The 21,073-nt window shown below is 51.4% G+C and overlaps 1 protein-coding gene across 2 annotated transcripts in view; it reads left to right on the forward strand.

Moving 5' to 3' along the window:
• The window catches only part of POC1A (POC1 centriolar protein A), a 161,852-nt gene that overhangs the window by 122,974 nt on the left and 17,805 nt on the right, over positions 1-21,073 (forward strand). Inside the window, exons 10-11 of one of the 2 annotated variants that reach the window (XR_012906534.2) lie at positions 3,180-3,282; positions 3,925-4,006. Coding sequence is in view for 1 of the 2 variants with exons in the window: in XM_075939433.2 (XP_075795548.2) it covers positions 3,180-3,224 (45 nt within the window). In the remaining variant the exon portion in view is untranslated. Of the gene's footprint in view, positions 1-3,179; positions 3,678-3,924; positions 4,007-21,073 lie in introns of those variants that run through there. The other variant, XM_075939433.2, reaches the window with a different exon arrangement.

Consider the following 21,073-nt stretch of genomic DNA (forward strand, 5'->3'; position numbering starts at 1 on the left):
TTCTGAAACTTGATGGATGTGTCCGACCAAATCCTCTGCTGATATAGACATGTGAGAAATGCCATAGAAATGTCCCCTCCACAGCTGCAATGAATGTGACTCCTGGTGGTAATTCCACCTTTTTCTTTTGCTTATCACTTCCTCTACCAGAGCCATTCAGCCCCAAGTCTTCACTAGGGTGAGCCACGTTGAGATCAGTGAGTCTCCATTGGTGGCAGTGAGCTGTGGCGCTCAAGCCACGTTCTCCTACAGAAAGTGCCCGGCATACTTCAGCTCGCCCAGGTAATGCTCATCTGCTCGTGCCTCTTCTAACCCCAGCTGTCAGGTGCTGGTGGTTGTTTCTGGTGTGTCGTACCCAGTACCTGGCTGTCTGCAGTTCGCCAATGGCTGCAGCTCTGCTGAAGCTTGTGGAGATGGGCCAGGTGACATCGGCAGGGAATTTAGCTCTTTGGGAGCAAATTGTCTGATTTCTTTGGCAGGGCTGGTTGGAAGCGTGTGAGAGATGCAGCCAACAAGTCCCTTCCTTGCAGGTCATCAGATACTCAGTCATTGGTGGCTACTCCTCAGCTGTTGTTTCTCAAGAGCTCTCCTCTGCCATGCTATTCCCCCAAACCCCGGGGCAGCCAGATATTCGGCCTCTTTTGGCTCCCAACCAATAGCTTTTTCCTTACTCCAGAGTGAAGGGCGCCAGCAGCCTTTGCCATGCGTTCCCCCACAGCATGGCCTAGTCATCCCTAGCAGCCTCGAGTAGGATGTGCAGTTTGGTGACTAGGGGCAGGCTGGGAGCCAGCCCTGTCTGTGCCGCCTCTCTGGGGCCAGGGGTGGAGAGGTGTCGCTCGCTGGCACCTTAGGCAGCGAATCCTGCAGCAGACTATGGCTGTTGTGTTTATTTTGCACAGTTGTTGCTGGGGGAGGGGAAAGGGAACCAGGAGAGAATTATGTCACAAAACCACCGGGTGCATCGATTTCCTGCTCCCCCCTCCCGCCCCCCACTGAACAGAGCGTTCTGGCCGGAAGGCCAGCCAAAGCGCTGTCAGCGGCTTCATCTTTGAGCCCCTTCGCAGGCCGTGTTTACCAACGCTCCCGTGCACCACAGCTTGGCTCTGCTCTGATACAGCGTCAGCTCCCACGGCGCCTGCTGAGCCAGGGAGAACTTCCAGCCGCCTCTCTCGTGTTGGGTCCCAGCGATTGTCCTTGGGGGAGGAAAAGGCAAGACACAGCTCTGAGGAGAAATAAAATGGCGGTTGGCTGCTGCATTGGCTGCTCAGGCGAAGCGACAGGTGGCTGGAGCTGCTGTTTTTTCTTTCCTTTCATTCTCCCCCCGAGGGTCAAGGTTTTTATTTAAATAAACCCCACCATGCTACATAGCTCCTCTTCCACCCCCTCCCCAGCAGGACCTGCCCTGCCCCCGGTCAGGTGAGCGTTAGCTGGAAGGAAATCGGGCAGCGGGGACCCCGCAGGTCAAACTTTCCAAGAAGCGCCCTCGTGCTTTCTCCGGGCTGCCTCTCAGGCTTTCCGTCCTCCTCACAAGGTCACCGCCACAGCCTTCAGACCCTTCCCTGCTGGGCAGAGAGAAAACCCAGCTGGTCTGCTCCGCCTGCCACTAAGCCCCAGTCTCACCCCTGCCTCGTGCTTTCCTCAAGCTGCTCCTTGGCTCTTGCCTGATGCACAGCCCCTGGGAGGGGATTCCCAGCTGGATAAAACGAGCAGCGTGGGTAGCTGCTCGGGCTAGTCACCTAAATATGTGCCCCAGGGTCAGGTGGGACTGCACCCCTAGCAACTGCAGCCGTACTGCTAGTATTAGCACGCTCCCCTTTCTACAGCGGGTCTGGGGATCCCCCTCCGGCTACCGCATGGAGATGCCTTTAACTCGTAAGTGCCTTAGAGCTCACGCCCTCTCTTTGGCACGCACTGGTGCTGCACCTGGCACGGCGGAGCCCCAATACACCTCTAACCATTCTGCTGAGAGGTATTGTCGGGAGGGATCCCGACTGCCGCTCTGGGACGCAGGCCACTAGGACATGCCCTGGGATCATGCTGCTGATTTGAAATAAATAATCCCTGCAGCACTTAGCATGCTGCTGGGCGTCCCTGCCAACGGGGCAGGACCAGCCTCGCTTGTCTCTTGTTCTAGATCAACCCAAATGCATAAAGAACTAGACGATTTACCCACCTATTCCCACTGGGAAAAGCTAGAAGTGATTTGCAGAGCAAACTGCAGCTACTGTTTTTACCTCTTCACAGGATGTTGTAGAAGCTATTTCATATTTAGCTAGAAGCCATTCTGTATAACAAAAAGCCATTTCAGTTTCTTGTGTCTGCACGAGGGAGTGAACTGGCCTTCACCGAGGTGGGGAGAGACCAGAGGGATGCGCTGTTGGAATGTGTTAATGAACTATTTTGAGCTGAAGCTCGAACTCCCTTTTAACCTGTTTCTTTCTATGCTGATAATAATTCCTCTTTGAAGTTCTCTTTGATTTCTTGCCCTGACGTCAGACTTGTTTGGTTAAGGGTATAAAATACTAGGATTGATTGTATTAAGCAGCCTTACTGGACCCAGCTTTGCTGGGACCACGTTTGGCTCACTTTGCTTTTATTGGCCAATAAAACTGTCTGTTTAGCCGCGTAAACTGAGTGAGGCGTTTGCTTCGACAATGTGCTACGGGACACAGGCTGGTAGCACAGAGCGGGAGACACATTCCTTTTTAAAACCATGTTTAGTTGGAATGTAGAAATAATGATCTGCCTGAAGTTAGTTGGGGTTTTTTAACTCTACATACACGAGTGCCTCAAGTGAAAGGCTAAGAAGTCAGGACGTTGGTGCTCCATTCCCAACTTTGCCACTGATTCACTGCACAGTCTTCGCCTCTGTCTTCTCTACAGTAGGGGGTAACGATGTTGCCTGCATCATGTGGCTGCATGAGGCTCCGTTCATCGAATGGAAGATGCTATCACAGTGGTGGGGGTGTTCGGCCGGATCATGGGACACCTGGTGCAAAGCAAGGGGAATTGGCCTGTTTCTCCTCACCTTGGCTTTGAGGAGAAACTGAGGGGTTGGGTGGAACTCAGCTGATCATTCCACTGGGGAGCTGTCGGCCGCTAGATAATCTGAACCCCAGTGATTAAAATGACAACCCTGTATTGAAGAGCCACTGAGCGTTGGCTTTACTTTTAAACAGCGCGGATGGCGGCGACGAGGAGAGATCCTGGTTTCAAGTTTGTGAACATGCACTGTGATCCAGAATTGTTCTGCTGTTTCACGTGGGATGCCTGATGGACCAGGTGAGTCTCGTTGGCTCTGAGCCGGAGTAGAAAAGGGCTGTAGTGCCGTGTAAGGGAGAAGGGGAGCCACCTGAGGTTTATGGCTCAGGAGTGCTTGGGAGTCATCATTAAGATGAAGCCTTGTCTATACTTACCCGGATGCTTTGGAGATTGATCTTCTGGGGCTTGATTTAGCAGGTCTAGTAAGGACCTGATAAATCACATGCTGATGATGCCTCCATTAACCACAGTACTCCACAGGGTAATGAGGAGTAAGGGAATCAACAGGAGAGTTTCTCTAATTTGGGCCACCATGGAAATTCGATTTTAAGGTTTGTCAACTCCAGCTCCGTGGTTCTCCTAGCTGGAATTGCATATTTTGAATCAAATTTCTCCCCCAGTGTAGACCTGGCCTAAGAATGAAGACAAGGTGCAAGGAGTGAGTTTTAGACACTAAACCTTCGTGTGTGTGTGTTGTATTCATTGTCCGGGAAGTCCTGCGGTGACTCCCCTTCTCCACAGTCTCACTGCTGCTTTGTTCAAAGGTTCACAAGTGCTTTGGAAAGGGTGTTTGGGTGACAATGTTTGTCTCCTTCCCCATGCCGCTGAGTCACTTGACCTCTTCTGCCTTCTGCTGTTCCTTCCCTGTTCTCTATTTTGAAGGGAGGTTGGTGGGCAAGGCAGAGGAAATGCTTCCTTCCCTTGGAGAGGATGTGCCTGAGGAGTTTCTGTTCTGCTTTCTGTGGTGAGTACAGCACCGTACTCTCCCCTCCCCCCGCCCCCTGCTTTAGGTAACCACTGGACTATAGTGGCTTTGTCAGCCCAATCCCATCGCATTGCAAGAGTAGCCCTTGCGGTGATTTGGCCATGAGCAGTCCCCTGTGTGGGTTTCTCTTCCCAAAATAGCCATCAACCCCTCACCTCTGGCAGTGAGTTGTAATGTGTGGGGCCTGATCCCGCCCCAGCTCTGCCCAAGAAATTCCTGATGAGACACCCTTAGGTTGGGCAGTGACGCCTGCCACTCTGCGGGGCTAGGATCCACCGGGGTCAAGGAGAAACCACACACGGGGCCTGGGGGGTTTGTCTCCCCTCCGGGATTCAGGCCTTTCTGTGTGAATTGTAAATCAAGCCCAGCTGTAGCCCATGGCATGTTCGTATCTTCAATGCCCTCACCTAGCTGCCAGATAGTTGTGCTGAAATTGCCCAGATTGGCTCCTCTCTCCTGCTTGTACTGGGTTCGCCGGCCCCTTTCCCATGGTGGTCTGTCAGGACTCCGATGGGTAGCCGGTGGAGTGAGCAGACGGGTGTGACGTGCTTTCTTGCTCAAAAGCCAGGCAGCTGCTTCTTGGCCAGAGACGCTGTATCCATGGGCCGGTCCAAGCCCAGGTGGCAGGCATGCCGCCCAGAGTCGTCCTCTCGCTTTTGGTGCAGAGCTGAGTTCTTGCCTCCGTGTGGGCGGGCGAGTGGAACTGCAGGAAGGGGCTTGGGTTTTAGGGGGGATTTAGATGGGTGAGGAAGCAGGGCCTCGGGAATGCCAGCCTAGTGCTGGTAGCCCCACATGTTGATGCCTCAGCCCTGCCAGCTTCCAGCGTTGCTCTTTGCTAATGAAACCTTTAGCAATCAGACCTACCACACTCACTGGGCTGAGGCTAATTCTGTCTGATCTGTATTTTGGGCCGGTAACCACTGCACCCAATCAGAGGGCTGTCGCTGTTGTGGCTGGAATCTGAATGCAATCACAGAACCTTGACCAAGCAGCAAAGGGATCCCCTGTCCCTCCTTGCCACAGAATAGGCCATCAGCAGCTGATCATTCCTCAGTGGTTAGTGTGTAAGTGTTTAATGGATTTCACCACCTCTCTCTTCTGTGAGTAGCAGTGATGATCAAACAGCGTGTGTGCTAGAGGGGGTGGGAGGGAAGGTGGTTTAACAGACCAAAGCACAACAAAAGGAGCAAGCATTCTGGCACAAACGACCAGCTTTCGGCGTACAAATAAACAACGTGTTTTCCTCCGCCCCAACTGTCTTCCCCACGGCAGTGGTGATGAGTAAGAGCGAGATTGTATCGAGCATTCTAGACGCTGAGCTGATCATGGATCCTGCCAGTGGCGCGGGGTTAGAGATTATAGTCGCTTTGTGCGGTGGTTTAGTGGTCGTGTCACTGTGTCAACGCAGGCGTGTGTGGAATGGGGGTTTCTTACGCAGACCTGGACCTTTCTGGACAGAGGCCAAGTTGGCTGAATCTCTGTGTCCTGGTCTTCTGGTCTCAGGCTCAGACCCTCGCAAGTATTGAAGGGCCTGATTCAAAGAGTTTATTGAATGCAGCAATCATTCTTAAATAATGCCCCACGTTCTCCTTAGTCCAAATACTAATGACTTAGCCCCAGCACTTGTCCCTTCAGAGCAGGGAGCCACTTAAGCAATTGCTACTCCTTGCTCCCAGTGTAACCCCAGTTCAAAAGAGATTCGTGGGCCCTGAGTCAGCATAATGTATAAGCAGATGTCTTGCTAATCACATGATTAGCTCCATTGGCTGCAGTTATGGTCCCATCTTAAGCAGCTTGCTGGGCCCAGAGCCTAAATCAGAATGTTGGAACATGAGAACAGCCACCCCGGGTCAGACCAAAGGTCCAGCTAGCCTAGAGTCCTCTCTTCTGACAGCAGCCAATACCAGGTAATCTAGAGGGAATGAACAGAAAAGGCAATCATCAAGAGATTCCACCCGTTGCCTATTCCCAGCTTCTGACAAACAGAGGCTAAGGACACCATTCCTACCCATTGATGGGCATAGTCTCCATGAATTTCTCATTCTTTTTTGAACCCTATTAAAGTCCTGGTCTTCACAACATCCTCTGGCAAGGAGTTCCACAGGTAGATTGGGCATTGTGTGAAGAAAAAGCTATTTGTGCCATTCATTCTGCCTTTGCGGACTGACCGTTTATTGTCTGTGGTTGGGAATGGATCACTGAAATAGATGTGAATCTATCTGATGGTCAGGCAGAGCAAATACTCGGAAGCAGGGAACAGGTCTGACTGAAGAAAGAAAAAAGTGTCATTTTGCAGGAAACATTTCACTAGTTTATGCTGGGCCCCGTGGGAGCTCAGAATGACTCTGGATGAAGCATCCCTGCCAGAAAACGCAGAGGACAAGAGCTGCACGAGTACAGTGCAAGCAGACAAACCCTCAACTTCCTCATCGCAGATCTTGTTCCTAACACAGTGTAATCAACACAGCTGGCAGGTGGTGCGTATTGCGGGTGCGTACGACTTTCTGTACGCAACAGGCACTTGCTGGATTGTGACTGTTGCCAGGGACCAGGTATCTGTAAATAAAAAATAATAATTTAGCAACTGTAGTGGAAACATTCAACGTTGTAGGAAAATCTCTGCACTGGAAAAACTGCTTGGATCCTTTCCCCTGATGGTACCTGTTCGTAAGCCCCACCGGGGTCTGCAGTGGGCTGTTTGCTTCAACAGTATTGCTCCTCCTGCACTTCTTGGTCTGTATGTCAGCCTCTATCGGCCCCCGTTCTCTGCTGCTCAAAAACCATCGCTGGGTGGAGAGAAGCCGCCTTGTTGGCGTGCTCAACTCTCCCAGCTGCTCTGCAGAAACAGCCAGCCAGAGGGAGATTTCACTCCTCCAACCTCCCGGCTTCCCGACATAGCATCTTCATCTGGTGAGTAGGTAAGAGGAGCAGATGCCCGCCTCGGGAAGCCTTCCAGTTCCGTTGTGCTTGGAAAGCCAAGGCGCTCCATCCTGGCAGCGCTAACTCAGGATCCCTCGCTCCGTCACGAAGCTGCCACCAGCACAGCTGCTGCTCCGTGGGGTCCACACTGTGGTGCTGAGCAACCCGTGGGCAGGGCACAACCGAGAAGAGCCCGGGAGCTCTGCACTTGGAATGCGAGCCTTTCATGGCCATTCAGACGTTGCTTGGGCGGCAAGGGCCTTGGCACCTCCCAAGAGCCATTGAACCATTCATGAATGCCAGTTGGGTCATTTGCTCTCCTCAGAAGCAAGCGTGGGACACAGTTAGGGCGGAATCAAGGCCTGAGTCCCTGACACTGCGGTGAAGGGGCTTGCCCCTGCAGCCCCCTGGAATCATGGACTCGGAACTGAAGGGACCTTGAGAGGTCTAGTCCAGTCCCCTCACCTCACAGATGCTTGAGCTTGTATCCACCTTCTTCAGGTCCCTATTGGCAGCTGGGGGATGGGGAGGTGCAAGACTGTTCTGGCCCCAGGTATGCGCCCTTGGGAGACTAGTGGCTTTGGAGTCGTCATGGGATGTGACGCGGACAATCTAGCAGCTGCTGCTGTTCTCTATTTGCAGTATGACAGTATCCAGAGGCTGCGGTAAGGTTCAGCATTTCACTAAGCCAGATGTGGGTAAACCCATAGAAAGACATGGCCTGGAGTTCCAAGATACCTAGGTTCCTAACTTCCATGGATTTCAACAGTGCGTAAGTAGCTTTGTGGACCTTGGTGACGGTCCCTCCTCTGAAACACTTACAATTAACAAAAGACCAGACACAAGTATCAGATATACAGTGTGTGTGTGCGCGCATATCCTCTAGCTCTCTACCTAGGTAAGTGTACTGGAACGTGCACACAGCTATGGACACAATGATATCTCGTCTACTCTACTAACCTGATCTTAGTTTTATTCCTGCAGCATCATTTGCTGTGGTATCTGGAGATTTAAACAAAATTACCGTACAGAAATTCCCCCCCTCCCCAAATTGATGCTTCTGTGCAATCTGCCATTTTGTCCTTGTGACCATAAAACTCTGCGTCTTTTCAAACACACCTGGTGGTGTAATTCTACGGTTCTGTGGTCCCGTTGGCCTGAGTCGCATTTTTTAAAAAAAGTGTCATTGGGGAAAAATCCTTTGTAGCTACATACAAACGTCCTGGAGTTTGCGCTAAATAGTGAGGGGGCAAACTGCGCTTGTGCCTTGCCAGGGTCCCAGCTGGATAGCCCACTTGTACTGTGTAGGTGATGTCTCGGAGTTAGCTCCTTGGCTTGTGGGAACAGATTTAGGTGCTACCTCCACTCCGTAAGAAAGTGCGGAGAAGTATGCATGAGACAACTTGAGAGGCCAGACAGATTTGCCTGTGGGGGACAAGGCTGTGTCTTCACTCTGTGGAAGATGGATGCTGCTGCAATCGATGTTCTGGAGCTCAGTTTAGCATGTCTAGTTAAGACCTGCTAAATCAAATGAAGAAGGTGCCCTGGCCAGCGTCTGGTATTCCTGCTCTTGTGAGGGGTAAGGGAAGCTGATGGGACTGTTTGCTCCCATTGTGGGAATACTGCCAAGCCCAGCTTAAGGTAAGTAATTCCAGCTACGTATTCTATGTAGCTGGAGACGCATACCTTGCACTGAGCTGCCGGGTCTAGTGTAGACCTGGGTGAAGACAATGGACTGACGCCAGGTCTATACTAGACCTGGGAGGTCGGCTTGAGGCACATCACTCCAGCTACGTTAATAATGAAGCTGGAGTTGACATACCTTAAGCTGAGCTTGACACCATTTTCACAGTGAGAAGCCGATTGGAGCAAGTGCTCTCATCCACTTCCCTTACCCCTTGAGGCTGCCAGGAACACTGGCACTGACCAGGGGCACCCTCAGCATTTGATTTACTGGGTCTTTACTAGACCCACTAAATCAAATGGCAGAAGATGGTCTCCAGTGTGGCAAGAGGCGACGTGGCCTGAGAGTCAAGGGATGTGAGGACAGACCCTTAGCTGGTGGATCTGCCCCCTGAGTTCTTTTCCTAGCTCTGCTGCTAATCTGCGATTCAACCCTGGACATGTTATTTAAGCTCTCTGGTTCCCCATCTGTAAAACCCAGCGATAATGATGGTTTCAGAGCCCAGAGGGGAAGGTAGTGGGGGCTGCCGCTGTTGCTCTTTTTCTGCACTTGCTAATAAGACACTCGGTGGGATGCCATCGTCCTGGGAATGCTCAGAGAAAACTCTTGGCGCGAGCATGACAGAGGTGGGGAGCAAGAGAGCAGCATTTGGTGGACTCGTTCTTAGGGAGTAGGATGAGTTGGCCCTGGCTAATCCGAGCCTGCCTCTTCCCTAAAAGAAAAACAAAGAACCGGCCTCTGCATTTTTTTTCTGAAATGTTACTTACGTTTATTTATAGGGCTGACAATGTAAAGGGAGGCCTGAGGCATCTGCACATGTTACCAGAGAGAACTGACAATGTACTTCCTCTTTGCCACCACTTATGCACTAGGAGCTGCCGCTCTATTTTCAGGTTTCCTGTTCCACCCTGTAAGTGTCCGTTTGCATTACGTTGTCAGTGTGGGTCTGGCAGTAACCGTGTCCGAGGCTGCCAACGTGAGGAAATGCAGGTAGTTCCCCACAGAACTGTGACTGAAACCGTCCTCTGTACAAGATGGCGGCTGGGTCAGTGAACTCGCTTCTGAGCCAGGTTTGCCCCAGACTGTCCCGGTGGCGCAGCCTCTGAGGATGGGGACCGTTCTGAAGAGCTGCCGGTCGGAATGGTTCCTCCCGGAGCGTCCCCCTCGGGAGCACGAGCGTTGGTCAGTGTGCACGCAGGCAGCCTATGTTTAGAAACTGTCTCTACTCCGGTCAGTCAGGAGCCGGGGCATGGCTGCATTTGGGGCATCTCACTCTAGCTCCCATCTGTGCTGTTGGCTGTGGAATCCCCTTCCTCTGTACTCGCGTCTCTCCCCTTCCCCTCCACTCATGCACCCAAGCGCGTGGCCAGGGAGGAAACGGCAAAATGCTTCTGGGTTGGTCTGTAGGCAGCTCACAGGTACCACCATCGCCTTCCTCATGCGCAGGCTTGGAGAGGTTTGCTCTCTTGGGCCTTCTCTCTGCTATTCTTCTGGCTGCTTGTTCCTTGAGATTCTGGGATAGCTACCGCATGACTCCCTCAGCACTGCTCTTCCGTTCCTTCCCCGTCGGGTACCCCATGGTGGCACTGTGCCGCATGGGCGCCTGCTCCCCTCCTCCCCACAGATGCTGGGGCTGTGACTGCCAATGGCCTTTCCCCTTGGCTGTGGGCCAGGGGCAGCGCCCGCTCCCCTTTGCTGCTCCACTCCGTTAAGGTGACACGTGTGGTTTCTGGAATTCTTCAAGAACCAATTCATCGGCATCTTTGTGTGCGCCCCCAACTCTCCAGTACTCTGAGCACAATATTTCGCTCTGTGACCATCTACGGAGCTAGTGAAGTTTTCATTTCGGTTGCCATTGCAATGTCCCCAGGGTGATGTTCTGAGGGCTCTCTTGGTGAGCTGTATCTGCTTCGACCTGCACTTCATGGGAGAGATGACGGGGGCAAGTAGCAAGGTGTTTCGGTATATGGCTAGTAGCCGCCTTTCCGGTCCCTGCTAGTCTGTGAGCCCAGGCAAGCCCACAGAACTCTCAGCTTGCCTTGGATTTAGAGATTCACCCCGGGGAAAGTTGCCTTCATTCAGCCCAACTCCTCCTGGTTCACAGGCTTTGGCTCCAGGGCCAGCCCACAACATTTTGGCACCTGAGGCGGGGAGCTCAAATGACGCCCCCATAGCCCCTTGCTTGGGCCAAAACTTTGAAAGGTCTCAATTCTCTGGTTCCTAGTGGTGCCTCCCACAGTTTGGCACCTGAGGCGGCTGCCTCAGTTGGCCTCATGGTAAGGCCAGCCCTATTTGGTGCTCACATTTGACATGGGAGCGGGCTGGTGAATGGGACAGAAGGTTTTTCAACTCCAGTTCTCCCCTGGCGTCTGAGCCACATCTGCCTTAGAATCAGTGTGTGCTCTGGCTGTTGCGTGTTTGTCCCAGTATTTGCACCTGTTGCCTCCCCCAGAATAACCCGGGCGTCTTCCAAGACATGCCAGGAAATACTCTTCCTTGGGATTGCAGGTGATCTAGGCCCTAGTTCAGCAAAGCACATAAGCACAAGTGTCGAGTTTGTCACGTGCCAACAGCCCTATGACTTCTCAGCTGAGTGGAGCAGTCTCAGAGCTTGACTAAACTGCTCTACGAGAAGCTTGCAAACTCCACCCCTTATGAAAGCTGAGGGCATCGAGTTCTGCTGGCATCAGCCTACATCCAGTGTGCAGTTTGTGGTACATGGGGAGACCTCTCACATCCAGATTATATTGGTCGCTAATCCCGCCTGGCACCTCCCTCCAGGATTTCAGTGGTCACATGAATGACTCTCCCCAACTTGTTCTCAGCATCCCTGTTCCAACCAGCCATTGGAGTTGGTTGGCTCGGGTTTCTGCCTGCCCTGACTTCCTCTTTGACTTGCATGTTTCACTTCGGAGCCAAATCTCTGCCATCACCCTGTCACCGTGCATAACGTTCTGAAAAACACTAGGAGCAGTCTGGGACTCTTGAAACCCCACCTTGCCTCCTTGCGGGGGGCTCGTCTGCATTGCAGCCAGGATTCCTGTTGGGCAGTGCAGAGTTCCGACGAGAACAGTTCATAGAATGAATAGCCCATCCCTTTCCTTCCTGTAAGACAGGAGGAATTTTGAGGTCACCTTGCTAATTGCATTACTGAGGTACCTGGATGGCCCCCGTCACTGGGAAACGGCAGCACCTTGCAGTCTTCAGTGCATTTATCCTCACAGGACCCCCTGCAGCAGGGTGGTGCTGTTGTCCCCATTGTTGAGTTGGGGCCCAACTCTCTAGAGGCATTCAGGGGCCTAAATCTCTTTGAAACCAATGGGAATTAGGTGCCTTTGAGGCTTGGAGTGTAACTTGCTTGGGATGGCTGTGGGGAAGCAAAAATGGAGCCCATGTTGCCCAGGGACCAAACTAGCTCTGTCCTTCCCTCTTCCACACTTCTGTTTCTCTCAGCACCCTGGTGAGGGAGGATGGGCATTATTAATATGCCCATTTCACAGATGAGAAAACTGAAGCACAATGGTGCTTCAAGTGACTTGACCAAGGTCACACAGGCATTCAGTGGCAGAGACAGGATCAGAATGAAAGTCCTGGCTCCTTAGCCTTCCTTTAATCAACCAGCAACATCCGCTTTCTTCTTGCTCCTCCACAAATACTTCATAGTGACCAGAACCATCTCCTTTCTATGCAGAATTTAGTGCTGTCAATGCTGTTAAACAACAGCCCCAAGAAGCCAGCAGATGGGGCAAATATTGGCTCTTTCTGGCACTCTGAAAAGAGACACGATGGTTTTTCTGGAGAGTTTCTCCATGAAGTCAAACTCTGAGGAGCCTGTGTTAAATTTCAGCCCCCACCTTGTTGGAAATGGCCTTTGAATGCTATACTCACTTTCCTCTGGCAGAGAGGGCGCGGAGCAGGTAAGACCCTGCCTGAAACAGACCGAAACACACCAAAGCCAGGCAAGTGGATGGGTTTTGGCTTCTCCTGTGGCATCACTTTAAATCCAAACCCTGTTTGGCCTTTGGGTCCGATTTAAGGGCATGACTTAATATTTGCCCATGGGGAAGCCTCGTTTCACTGAGGCGGAAAACACAAGAGCTGGATAAAGCGTTATTGTCTTCTCATAGAAATTCTTCTGTCCTAGAGAGCACAGCTGTGAGAGACAAACATGCCTTTCTTTTGTGGTGTGGGTTTTAAAATCATGGTTCGCACAAGGAGGGACCCTAGCGCTCTGCTGCTCACTTTGAATCTGGAGCAACTCCTAATCCTGAGCAGCTCCATTGACACCTAGGGATTTAGTTCCAATTTAGCCAAATGGGAGTTTGGTCACTGACTTGAGAGCACTCCGGACATAGAATCATAGAACCACAGAGCTGGAAGAGACCTCAGGAGGTCATCAAGTCCAGCGCCCTGCCCAAGGCAGGACCAATCCCAATTAAATCAACCCAGCCAGGGTTTTGACATGGCCCAGATGCCAGAGTGACTGGGAAGAGACTTCAGTTTTCTGTAAATAATCCCCCCCTGCAACCAACTTAAGCATGTTGCCTAACTAAAGTTCCACCAACTTCAGTTGGGTTACACTCATGCTCAAAATTAAGCACATGCTTCAAGTGCATTGCTGAATTGGGACCACAATCTGTCAGGCCCGTCTTGCGGTTCATAGGCAGGCAAAATTCCTGCACAACAAAGGTAAGGCCAGGCCCACGGAGTGTGTCACGAGGCCTCCCTCTGTAGGAAATGTGTTCCAGGAAACCACCTTCCTTTGCGCTCTAACCCAGCAGGGTTCCCATGGAACTGAAAAGCAAAGAACAAAACAGCCAGGAGAGGTCTAGCTGCTTTGCGAAGATGTGGGACATGAATGCAGCTGTTACTCCCCAGCAACGAGGAACTCCTTGGGTGATGTCTTGGCCTGTCTACTGGCTCTCTACTATCACCACCAGAGTAAATACTTAATAAGCCAGCTCCTATGCAATCTCCCCTCTAATTTTTTCCATCGGTGTGTGGAAAACCGATCCTTGGGGCACTCCACTTGAAACCGACTGCCAACCAGACATTCAACTGATGATCGCTACCCGTTGGGCCCAACAATCTAGCCAGCTTTCTATCCATCTTACAGTCCATTTATCCAATCCATACTGCCTTAACTTGCTGGCAAGAATCCTGTGGGAGACTATATCAAAAGCTTTGCTAAAGCCAAGATATGCAAACATGACTCTCTTTTGTGGTGTGGGTTTTAAAATCATGGCTCGCACAAGGAAGGACCCTAGCGCTCTGCTGCTCACCTTGAATCTGGAGCAACTCCTAATCCTGAGCAACTCCACTGACACCTAAGGATTTCAATATCTAGGGTACGTCTACACTACATGGCTCAGTCGACAGAGCCATGTAGATTTGTTTATTGGGCAAAGGGAAATGAAGCGGCGATTTAAATAATCGCAGCTTCATTTAAATTTACATGGCTTCCGTGCTGAGCCGACAGACAGCTGATCAGCTGTTTTTCAGCCCAGCACGCTAGTCTGGACGCTCCCCTGCCGACATCAAAGCCCTTTGTCGGCAGCCCCGGTAAACCTCATCCTACGAGGAATAACGGGGCTGCCGACAAAGGGCTTTGATGTCGGCAGGGGAGCGTCCAGACTAGCGTGCTGAGCCGACACAGCTGATCAGCTGTTTGTTGGGTCAGAGCGGCAGCCATGTAAATTTAAATGAAGCGGCGATTATTTAAATCGCCGCTTCATTTCCCTTTGCCTACAACCCTAATATACATGGCTCCGTCAATGGAGCCATGTAGTCTAGACACAGCCCTAGGGACTGGCTTCCCCATGTCCACAAAGCCAGTCACCTCATCATAGAAGCTAATCAGGTTGGTCAGGCACGACTTGCCCTTAGTGAATCCATGTTGACTATTCCTGGTGACTTTCCCCTCTCCAAGTGCGTCAAAATGGATTCCTTGAGGATCCCCTCCATGATTTTTCTGAGGACTGAGGTGATGCTGACTAGTATGTAGGTCCCTGGATTGTCCTCCTCCCCTTTTTAAAGATGGGCATTGCATTTGCCTTTTTCCAATCATCTGGGACCTCTCCCGATCTCCATTTTTCAAAGATAATGGCCAAATGCTCTGCAATGACATTTACCAACTCCCTCAATACGCTTGGATGCATTAAATCCAGACCCACAGATTTGTGTATGTCTAACTTTTCTAAATAGTTCTTAACCTGTTCTTTCTCCACCAAGCGCTGCCCACCTCCTTCCCATACTGCGTTGCCTAGTGCAGTAGTCTGGGAGCTGACATTGTCTGTGAAAACAGAGGCAAAAAATGCATTGAGTACTTCAGCTTTTCCCACATCATCTGTCACTAGGTTACCTCCCTCATCCAGTAAGGGCCCCGCTCCCTCTCTGATCACCCTCTTATTGCTAACATGCCTTGTAGAAACCTTTCTTGTTCTCATCCCTTGCTAGCTGCAATTCCAATTGCTCTTTCACCTTCCTGATAACTCCCCTGCATTCTCGAGCAATAGATTTAAACTCCTCCCTAGCATCTGTCCAAGTTTCCTTTCCACGTCTTGTAAGCTTCCTTTTTGTGTTTTGTGGTCGCCTACCATATTTGCTTTTCTTACTGCGCATCGGGATGGTTTCTTCCTGTGCCTTCAATAAAGCTTCTTTAAAATACTGCCAGCTGTCCTGGACTTCTTTCCCCTTCATGTTAGCATCCCAGGAGATCCTGCCCATCTCTTTCTTCCATAATATTTAAACATACATATCATGAATATGGTATGCTAGTAGCTGGCGGGCGCCGCAGGGGCACTCACCCGAACAAGCGCACATGACCTCAATATTGGTGCACAAGACAAAACTCACTTCACTCACGGATGGAAAATCTTAGAGGGAACGCTGTTCCCAGGCCTGCCGATGGAGCCCAGTAAAATTAAGGGGCTCCTGCGGTTCCCTTTCAACAGCACTACTGTAGCAGTGTGGCAGCAGGAGATGCATTTGGGAGGGAATGAACGTGGTGGCTTTGTACGGGAAGGGTGATTTCACTCAATACCATGAAACTGCAGTTCTCCCTTCTCAGAGAAAAAGTGGAAGGTGTTTGAGTCCCAATTCAGCAGAGGATCCCCGTTCTGAAAGGGAGCTTGAAGTACTTACGTGTTTGCCTGAATCAGGGCCTTAAATTTGTAGAGTGGTTTATAATGGCCAGATCCGGCCTGTATTGAAATCCATAGGGGCTTTGCCACTGATTTCAAAGGCAGCAGAACAGGAATAACCCTTGAACATACGAACGGCCAGACTGGGTCAGAGCAAAGGTCCGTCTAGCCCAGTGTCCTGTCTGCCAACATTGGCCAATGCCAGATGCCCCGGAGGGAGGGAACACAACAGTTAATCCTCACATGATCCCTCCCCTATCACCCATCACCAGAGAAACCAAGTCTAGGGACACTTAGTAGAAATTAGCCAAGGTTGACTGATGTTTGCAGCTACATCAGAGCAATATTTGCTCAAGACAACATAAGAAATCTCTACCTTTTTTTTTTTTTTAAAAAAAGGAAGTTCCAAAAAGTGCCTTGTCTGAGTGTGAGGGGGCTGGAGCAAGCTAACGATTGCCTCCAATGTTCCGTGCTAATTGCCTTTTTCCACAGTTGGGTCTCTTCCTCCCCTCTTGAGATCTTGCACCTGTTTGAATTGTCATCCCCTTTCTGGGCAGCAGCTGTCTGAGTGACGTGCATACTTCTGTTCAGTAATGTCATGGCCCCGAGCTTCCCAGGTGTTTCCAAAAAGAATAAAAACACCAGAGAAAGTTGTAGTTTTGCAAAATCCCAAATAGCTCCAAAGAGTTTCTGAGCTATAGTCCAAACAGCATCTGGACAAATTCCTTTTCAAGACCTTGCAGCATCCCCCAGCCAATATTGACCGAGTGGGTCTTTGCTCATGAGAACTTATGGCCAATGAATTCTGTTAGGGGCCACCGGACTCCTCATTTTTAGCAGTCGCAGAATAACACCGCTCCCGCTCTGATGCCAGCCATACTCACACGCCAAGCCTGGTGAGAAATCACTCCGTTTGGGTCAGGAAAACAAAAGAAACGTACAATTTTTAGTAGGAAGGTTTCTCGACTGGGTGAAAGGTACACCTGGGGCAACAATTCTGAGGTGTTGCAATGAGGTTTACAATGGTAAATACCTGACCATTGTGTGAGGTGCGTGGATACTAGAGTAATGGGAGGGGGGCAAACAGTTACCATGGATGGAGCAACTCTCCCTGTTACACGAGTGTAACTTAGGGCAGAATGAAGTAATCTCTTCAGACAGAAAACCACCGATTTTCCTATCCCCACCGCTTGCACAAAAGCAGTGCTGCAGATTTGGGACGCCCTTTCTCCACAGGCAGAGGCGGAACAGGTAGAAGGGGTTATTTTATATTCTCGCTAAGAAGAGCACGTCCCACTTGAAACCAATGTGGAGGACTACACCCAAGAGCGAACCTTCGGATGCACGCCCGAAGCAGCCACCCACGGAAGGAGAAACCCTCACGGAGGAAGCGGATGCGGGGGGACTGCTCTCCGATGAGTCACTCCCGGGTGTTGGGCAAGACGGCAGCACCACAGCTGCTGTGTTTAGGGAAGGATGGTAATGAGCCGCATTGCCCAAGCCCCGCTTGTTGTGACACAGGGAGGATCTTTCGCAACAGTCGAGGCGTTCATCATGAGCCCCTCTCTTGACAGAAGTGCCAACACATGTAACTCTAAGTGACAGAAGGGTTGTGAAATGTATTAGCAACCAGAGGGTTTATTTTTAAACTAAACCCATTTGACAAACTTGGTTTTTTCTCCCTTATAAGTACAGCGTTTGAGGTCCCTTTGCAGTGCGCAGGGGAACGTTGCGGCTGGTCGCCTGTGCCGGCCTGGGGTGGGAGGAACACACTCACTCCCCGGCAACACATGCCACCCACAGCAGAGAGTAAACTCTTGGTCTAGCCTCTCTCCTTGTCTCTCCCCTCTGGAGGGATTTGGCCCTGCAGTGACTGAGTGGGAGGGCCACACCGTTTGGCCCTGTGTTCTTCCGGGTGAAAATCACCCAAGCAGCAGTTTGAGCTAAATCCCTAAGATATTGAGATCACGAGCACTAGCCAGGTTAGTTACTCCAGTCTCAGGGAGAGGGGGCATAGACAGAACCAAAGGAACAGCTGATTGTCCCATCCACAGCCAGCCTTGCCAGAACCTAATTAGATGAATCCTAGGAAACCCTCTGGCCTGTTGTCGATTGCTCGCCCGCTGGCAAAGCAAGCCAAAGAACTCTTCACTCAGTGGGGGCCCGGACCACTCAGGAGCTGGCCCCTAGGGCTCAGCTGTTGGGGTACAGGGTTGCAAGAATGGCTACGGAGAGGCAACCTCCTCTAATAATCCCAGTTTCCCCACCATGCAGGTGAGGTTAGGGAAGTCATGTTTGGTGGTTCCCTCCATGTTTTAAAACTTCAGGATCCCTTCCCCCCTCCACTTCTCTTTCTAATTTACCCACCCCACCAGGGAGGCATCTGGCACTGCGTTAATTACCCAGAAAGGCCGGGGTGAAGCAATGATTTCTTTTTGCCTGCTCTCGCCCCCTGTGGCCTGCTCCAGGCTTGTGCGGGAGGGACCGTTTTTGAGCAGCAGTGTGGCAGGCTGTTGATATCAACACCCTACTGGTGTTCTCTTGTGGCCTGTTCTATATAATGATCCCTGCTACTGCTTCACCTGCCACCCACAGGGCTACCCATGGGGCTACCCCTGGAGAGCCCTCCCTTGAGGCGCTGTGTCTTGCCACGGTGCTGGACTGTACGTTCTCTGGCACAACAGGCAAATGGCCACCCAGGAGCTGATGTGGAAGTTCAATGAAAGGTCCCCAGGGCAGGGATGTGTGGGAGGACAAGCAGCCCCAGCTGCCTCTGGCCCCATGGAACCACCAGGCCTGTCTGCAGCAAGAAAAAAGCTTTGCCTGGGAGGAAAAATCCTGCACCCAGGCTGCAGCTGGCACTGCCCAGATACCACAGTGACTTGCCCAGGGGATGATCCAGAAGGTGCCCCTCTCCCTTTGCTTCCTGGCTCTAAGTGTCTCGTCGCTTTCCAGGGAATGCATTACCTCCTCCTCCCCCCCCCCCATCTCTCTGTGACTTGCTTTGTCAGGTGTTAAATGGATTGTGACATGGGGCTGACCTCCGAGGCCCCGATCCATCACCCCCGGCGAAATGGAACGTGTCCTGAGATCCTCTTCTCCAGACTTCCCTAGGTGATGGGCTAGCTGGGTGCTCGGCTTGCAGACACACCTACCATGCCCCCATAGCTGACACTGGAGTCTTATGGGAGTCGGTCCATGTATGTGCGGCATGGCCTGGTTTCACGATGTGATAGATGCCCCAAGCAATCAGCAGGGAGGCGGCTCTGTGATCCTGGGGATGAACATGCTGGCCTGGGAGGCGAGAGATCCGACGTCTAATCTTGGCTCTGTCCCTGGCTTCTATAAGACCTTGGAAAAGTCCCTGATTTCCCTTCTCTGTGGAGATGGAGACTTGTGCCTGGCTGTGAAACACACGGGCAGCTACCGCTGGGCAGCAGCTTCTGCTTTTCACTTGTCTCGGCGTCTTAAAAAATCGCATGTGGGTTTTTTACACTGAATTTCAGAGAACAGTTTTGGGGAAAGCAAACCAAGGTGACGCCCTGGAGAACAGTTGGTCAAATGTGTAATAGATGGATTCTGATCTAAATATGGATCAGCTGCGCTCGCAGGGAGCAGGAGCGGCGGCTTGTGCGTTTCAGCGCTGGGCCTGCTACATGCTCTGAGAGTGGTCGTCAAGTTCCCATTGTTCTTATTCATAATAAACACTATGAAAGGCCCATCTGATGTATTGAAAGGGGTGAAAACTGTCCAAGGCACATCCTCCGCTGATGTCCAATGTCATGGCTCCATTCATACACCAGCAGAAGAGCCGCCCCTTTTGAGAGTGGCAGCTCCAGAATTGTGTTTAATTCCATTTGGAACAGCAGGAGGCAACAAAATGGGGCTTTGGCCAAGATGACCTTCAGTGCCTAGTGATTTTTGGGGACCTCGCTTCAAGGAACCCAGCAGGACTGATTAAGAACGTAAAAATGGCCAGACTGGGTCAGGTGAAAGGTCCATTAGCCCAGAATCCTGTCTGCCGACAGTGGCTAAGACCAGGTGCCCCAGAGGGAGCGAACAGAACAGGGAATCAAGTGATCCTTCCCCTGTCATACATTTCCAGCTTCTGACAAACAGAGGCTGGGGACGCCATTCCTACGTGTTCTGCTAACAAGTATTGATGGACCTAACCTCCATGAATAGATCTAGTTCTTTTTTTGAACCCTGTTAAAGTCCTGGTCGTCTGGCGAGGAGTTTCACAAGGTGACTGAAGAAAAAGGAACGGTCTCAGCACGGTCACTCCAAATCTCTAGGCACTGGCGGGTTCACGAGTTGCACAAATGATTTGTAACGAGTTATAGAATCTTAGGATTGGAAGGGACCTGGAGGAGTCTTCTAGCCCAGTCCCCTGCACTCAAGGCAGGACTCAGGATTTCCTAGCTAAGCTCTGAGAGGTGTCTGTCTAACCTGCTCTTAAATATCTCCAGTGATGGAGACTCCACAACCTCCCTGGGCACTTTATTCCAGTGCTGAACCACCTGTACAGTTAGGAAATGTTTTCTGATGGCCAATCTCTTCTCTGATCTCTTCCCCGTCTCTCAGCATGGCTGTGAGCAGATGATTTCCTTGAATTTATTCGCAATTGGATTTTATTTAGTAATTCCCTGTAATTGTTGGGTTGACCCGTGGCTTGCTATCCAAATTGTAAACCTCCCCCCTCTCGCCGGCAGCTGTTGCTTTCTTGTGACTGAGCATAAGTAACATGATAGTGTTTGTTTCCTGAGTGTGTGAGCAGATACGTTTTGCTTTTCGTTAATTCTCTTCTCTGGGCTGGGGTGTAAGGATGGCGGTGAGGTATAGGAGAGAAAGGTCGGTACTGGGAGCTGCAAGACAGTGTGGGGTTGCACCCCCAACTGGCCTATTTGACCTGGCCATTGATTTCCAGTCCAGAATCAGCGAAGGGGTGGATGGCAGGAAAAGGTAATTCCGGGGCAGCCTCCCTTGAGTGTGGTGGTGGCACGTTCTCCATCCACGCTAGTATGGTCCTGTTAACTCATCAATGTCTTGCCCAGACGGGCCTTGTGTGCGTGAACGGGAGGTTGAGTGAAGGGACATGAGCGAAGTGGAAACCTGCGTTCTATTTCCCGTTACGCTCTGGCCTGTTGTGACACATCAGCACTGCTTGCCTCAGTTTCCCCATGGGAAATGGGTCTTGTGCTGCCAGAAGGGCCCAGACTGAGCGCCTTGTCCCAGGCTGCTCTCAGACCCATGGCAGAATGCTCAGGGGCCAGGCAGGGTTCCCCATGCTGCCCCGCCATC

Source organism: Pelodiscus sinensis, chromosome 11 (genome assembly GCF_052426305.1).
Source record: "Pelodiscus sinensis isolate ZL-2025 chromosome 11, ASM5242630v1, whole genome shotgun sequence".
In the NCBI taxonomy this organism is placed as follows: domain Eukaryota; kingdom Metazoa; phylum Chordata; order Testudines; family Trionychidae; genus Pelodiscus; species Pelodiscus sinensis.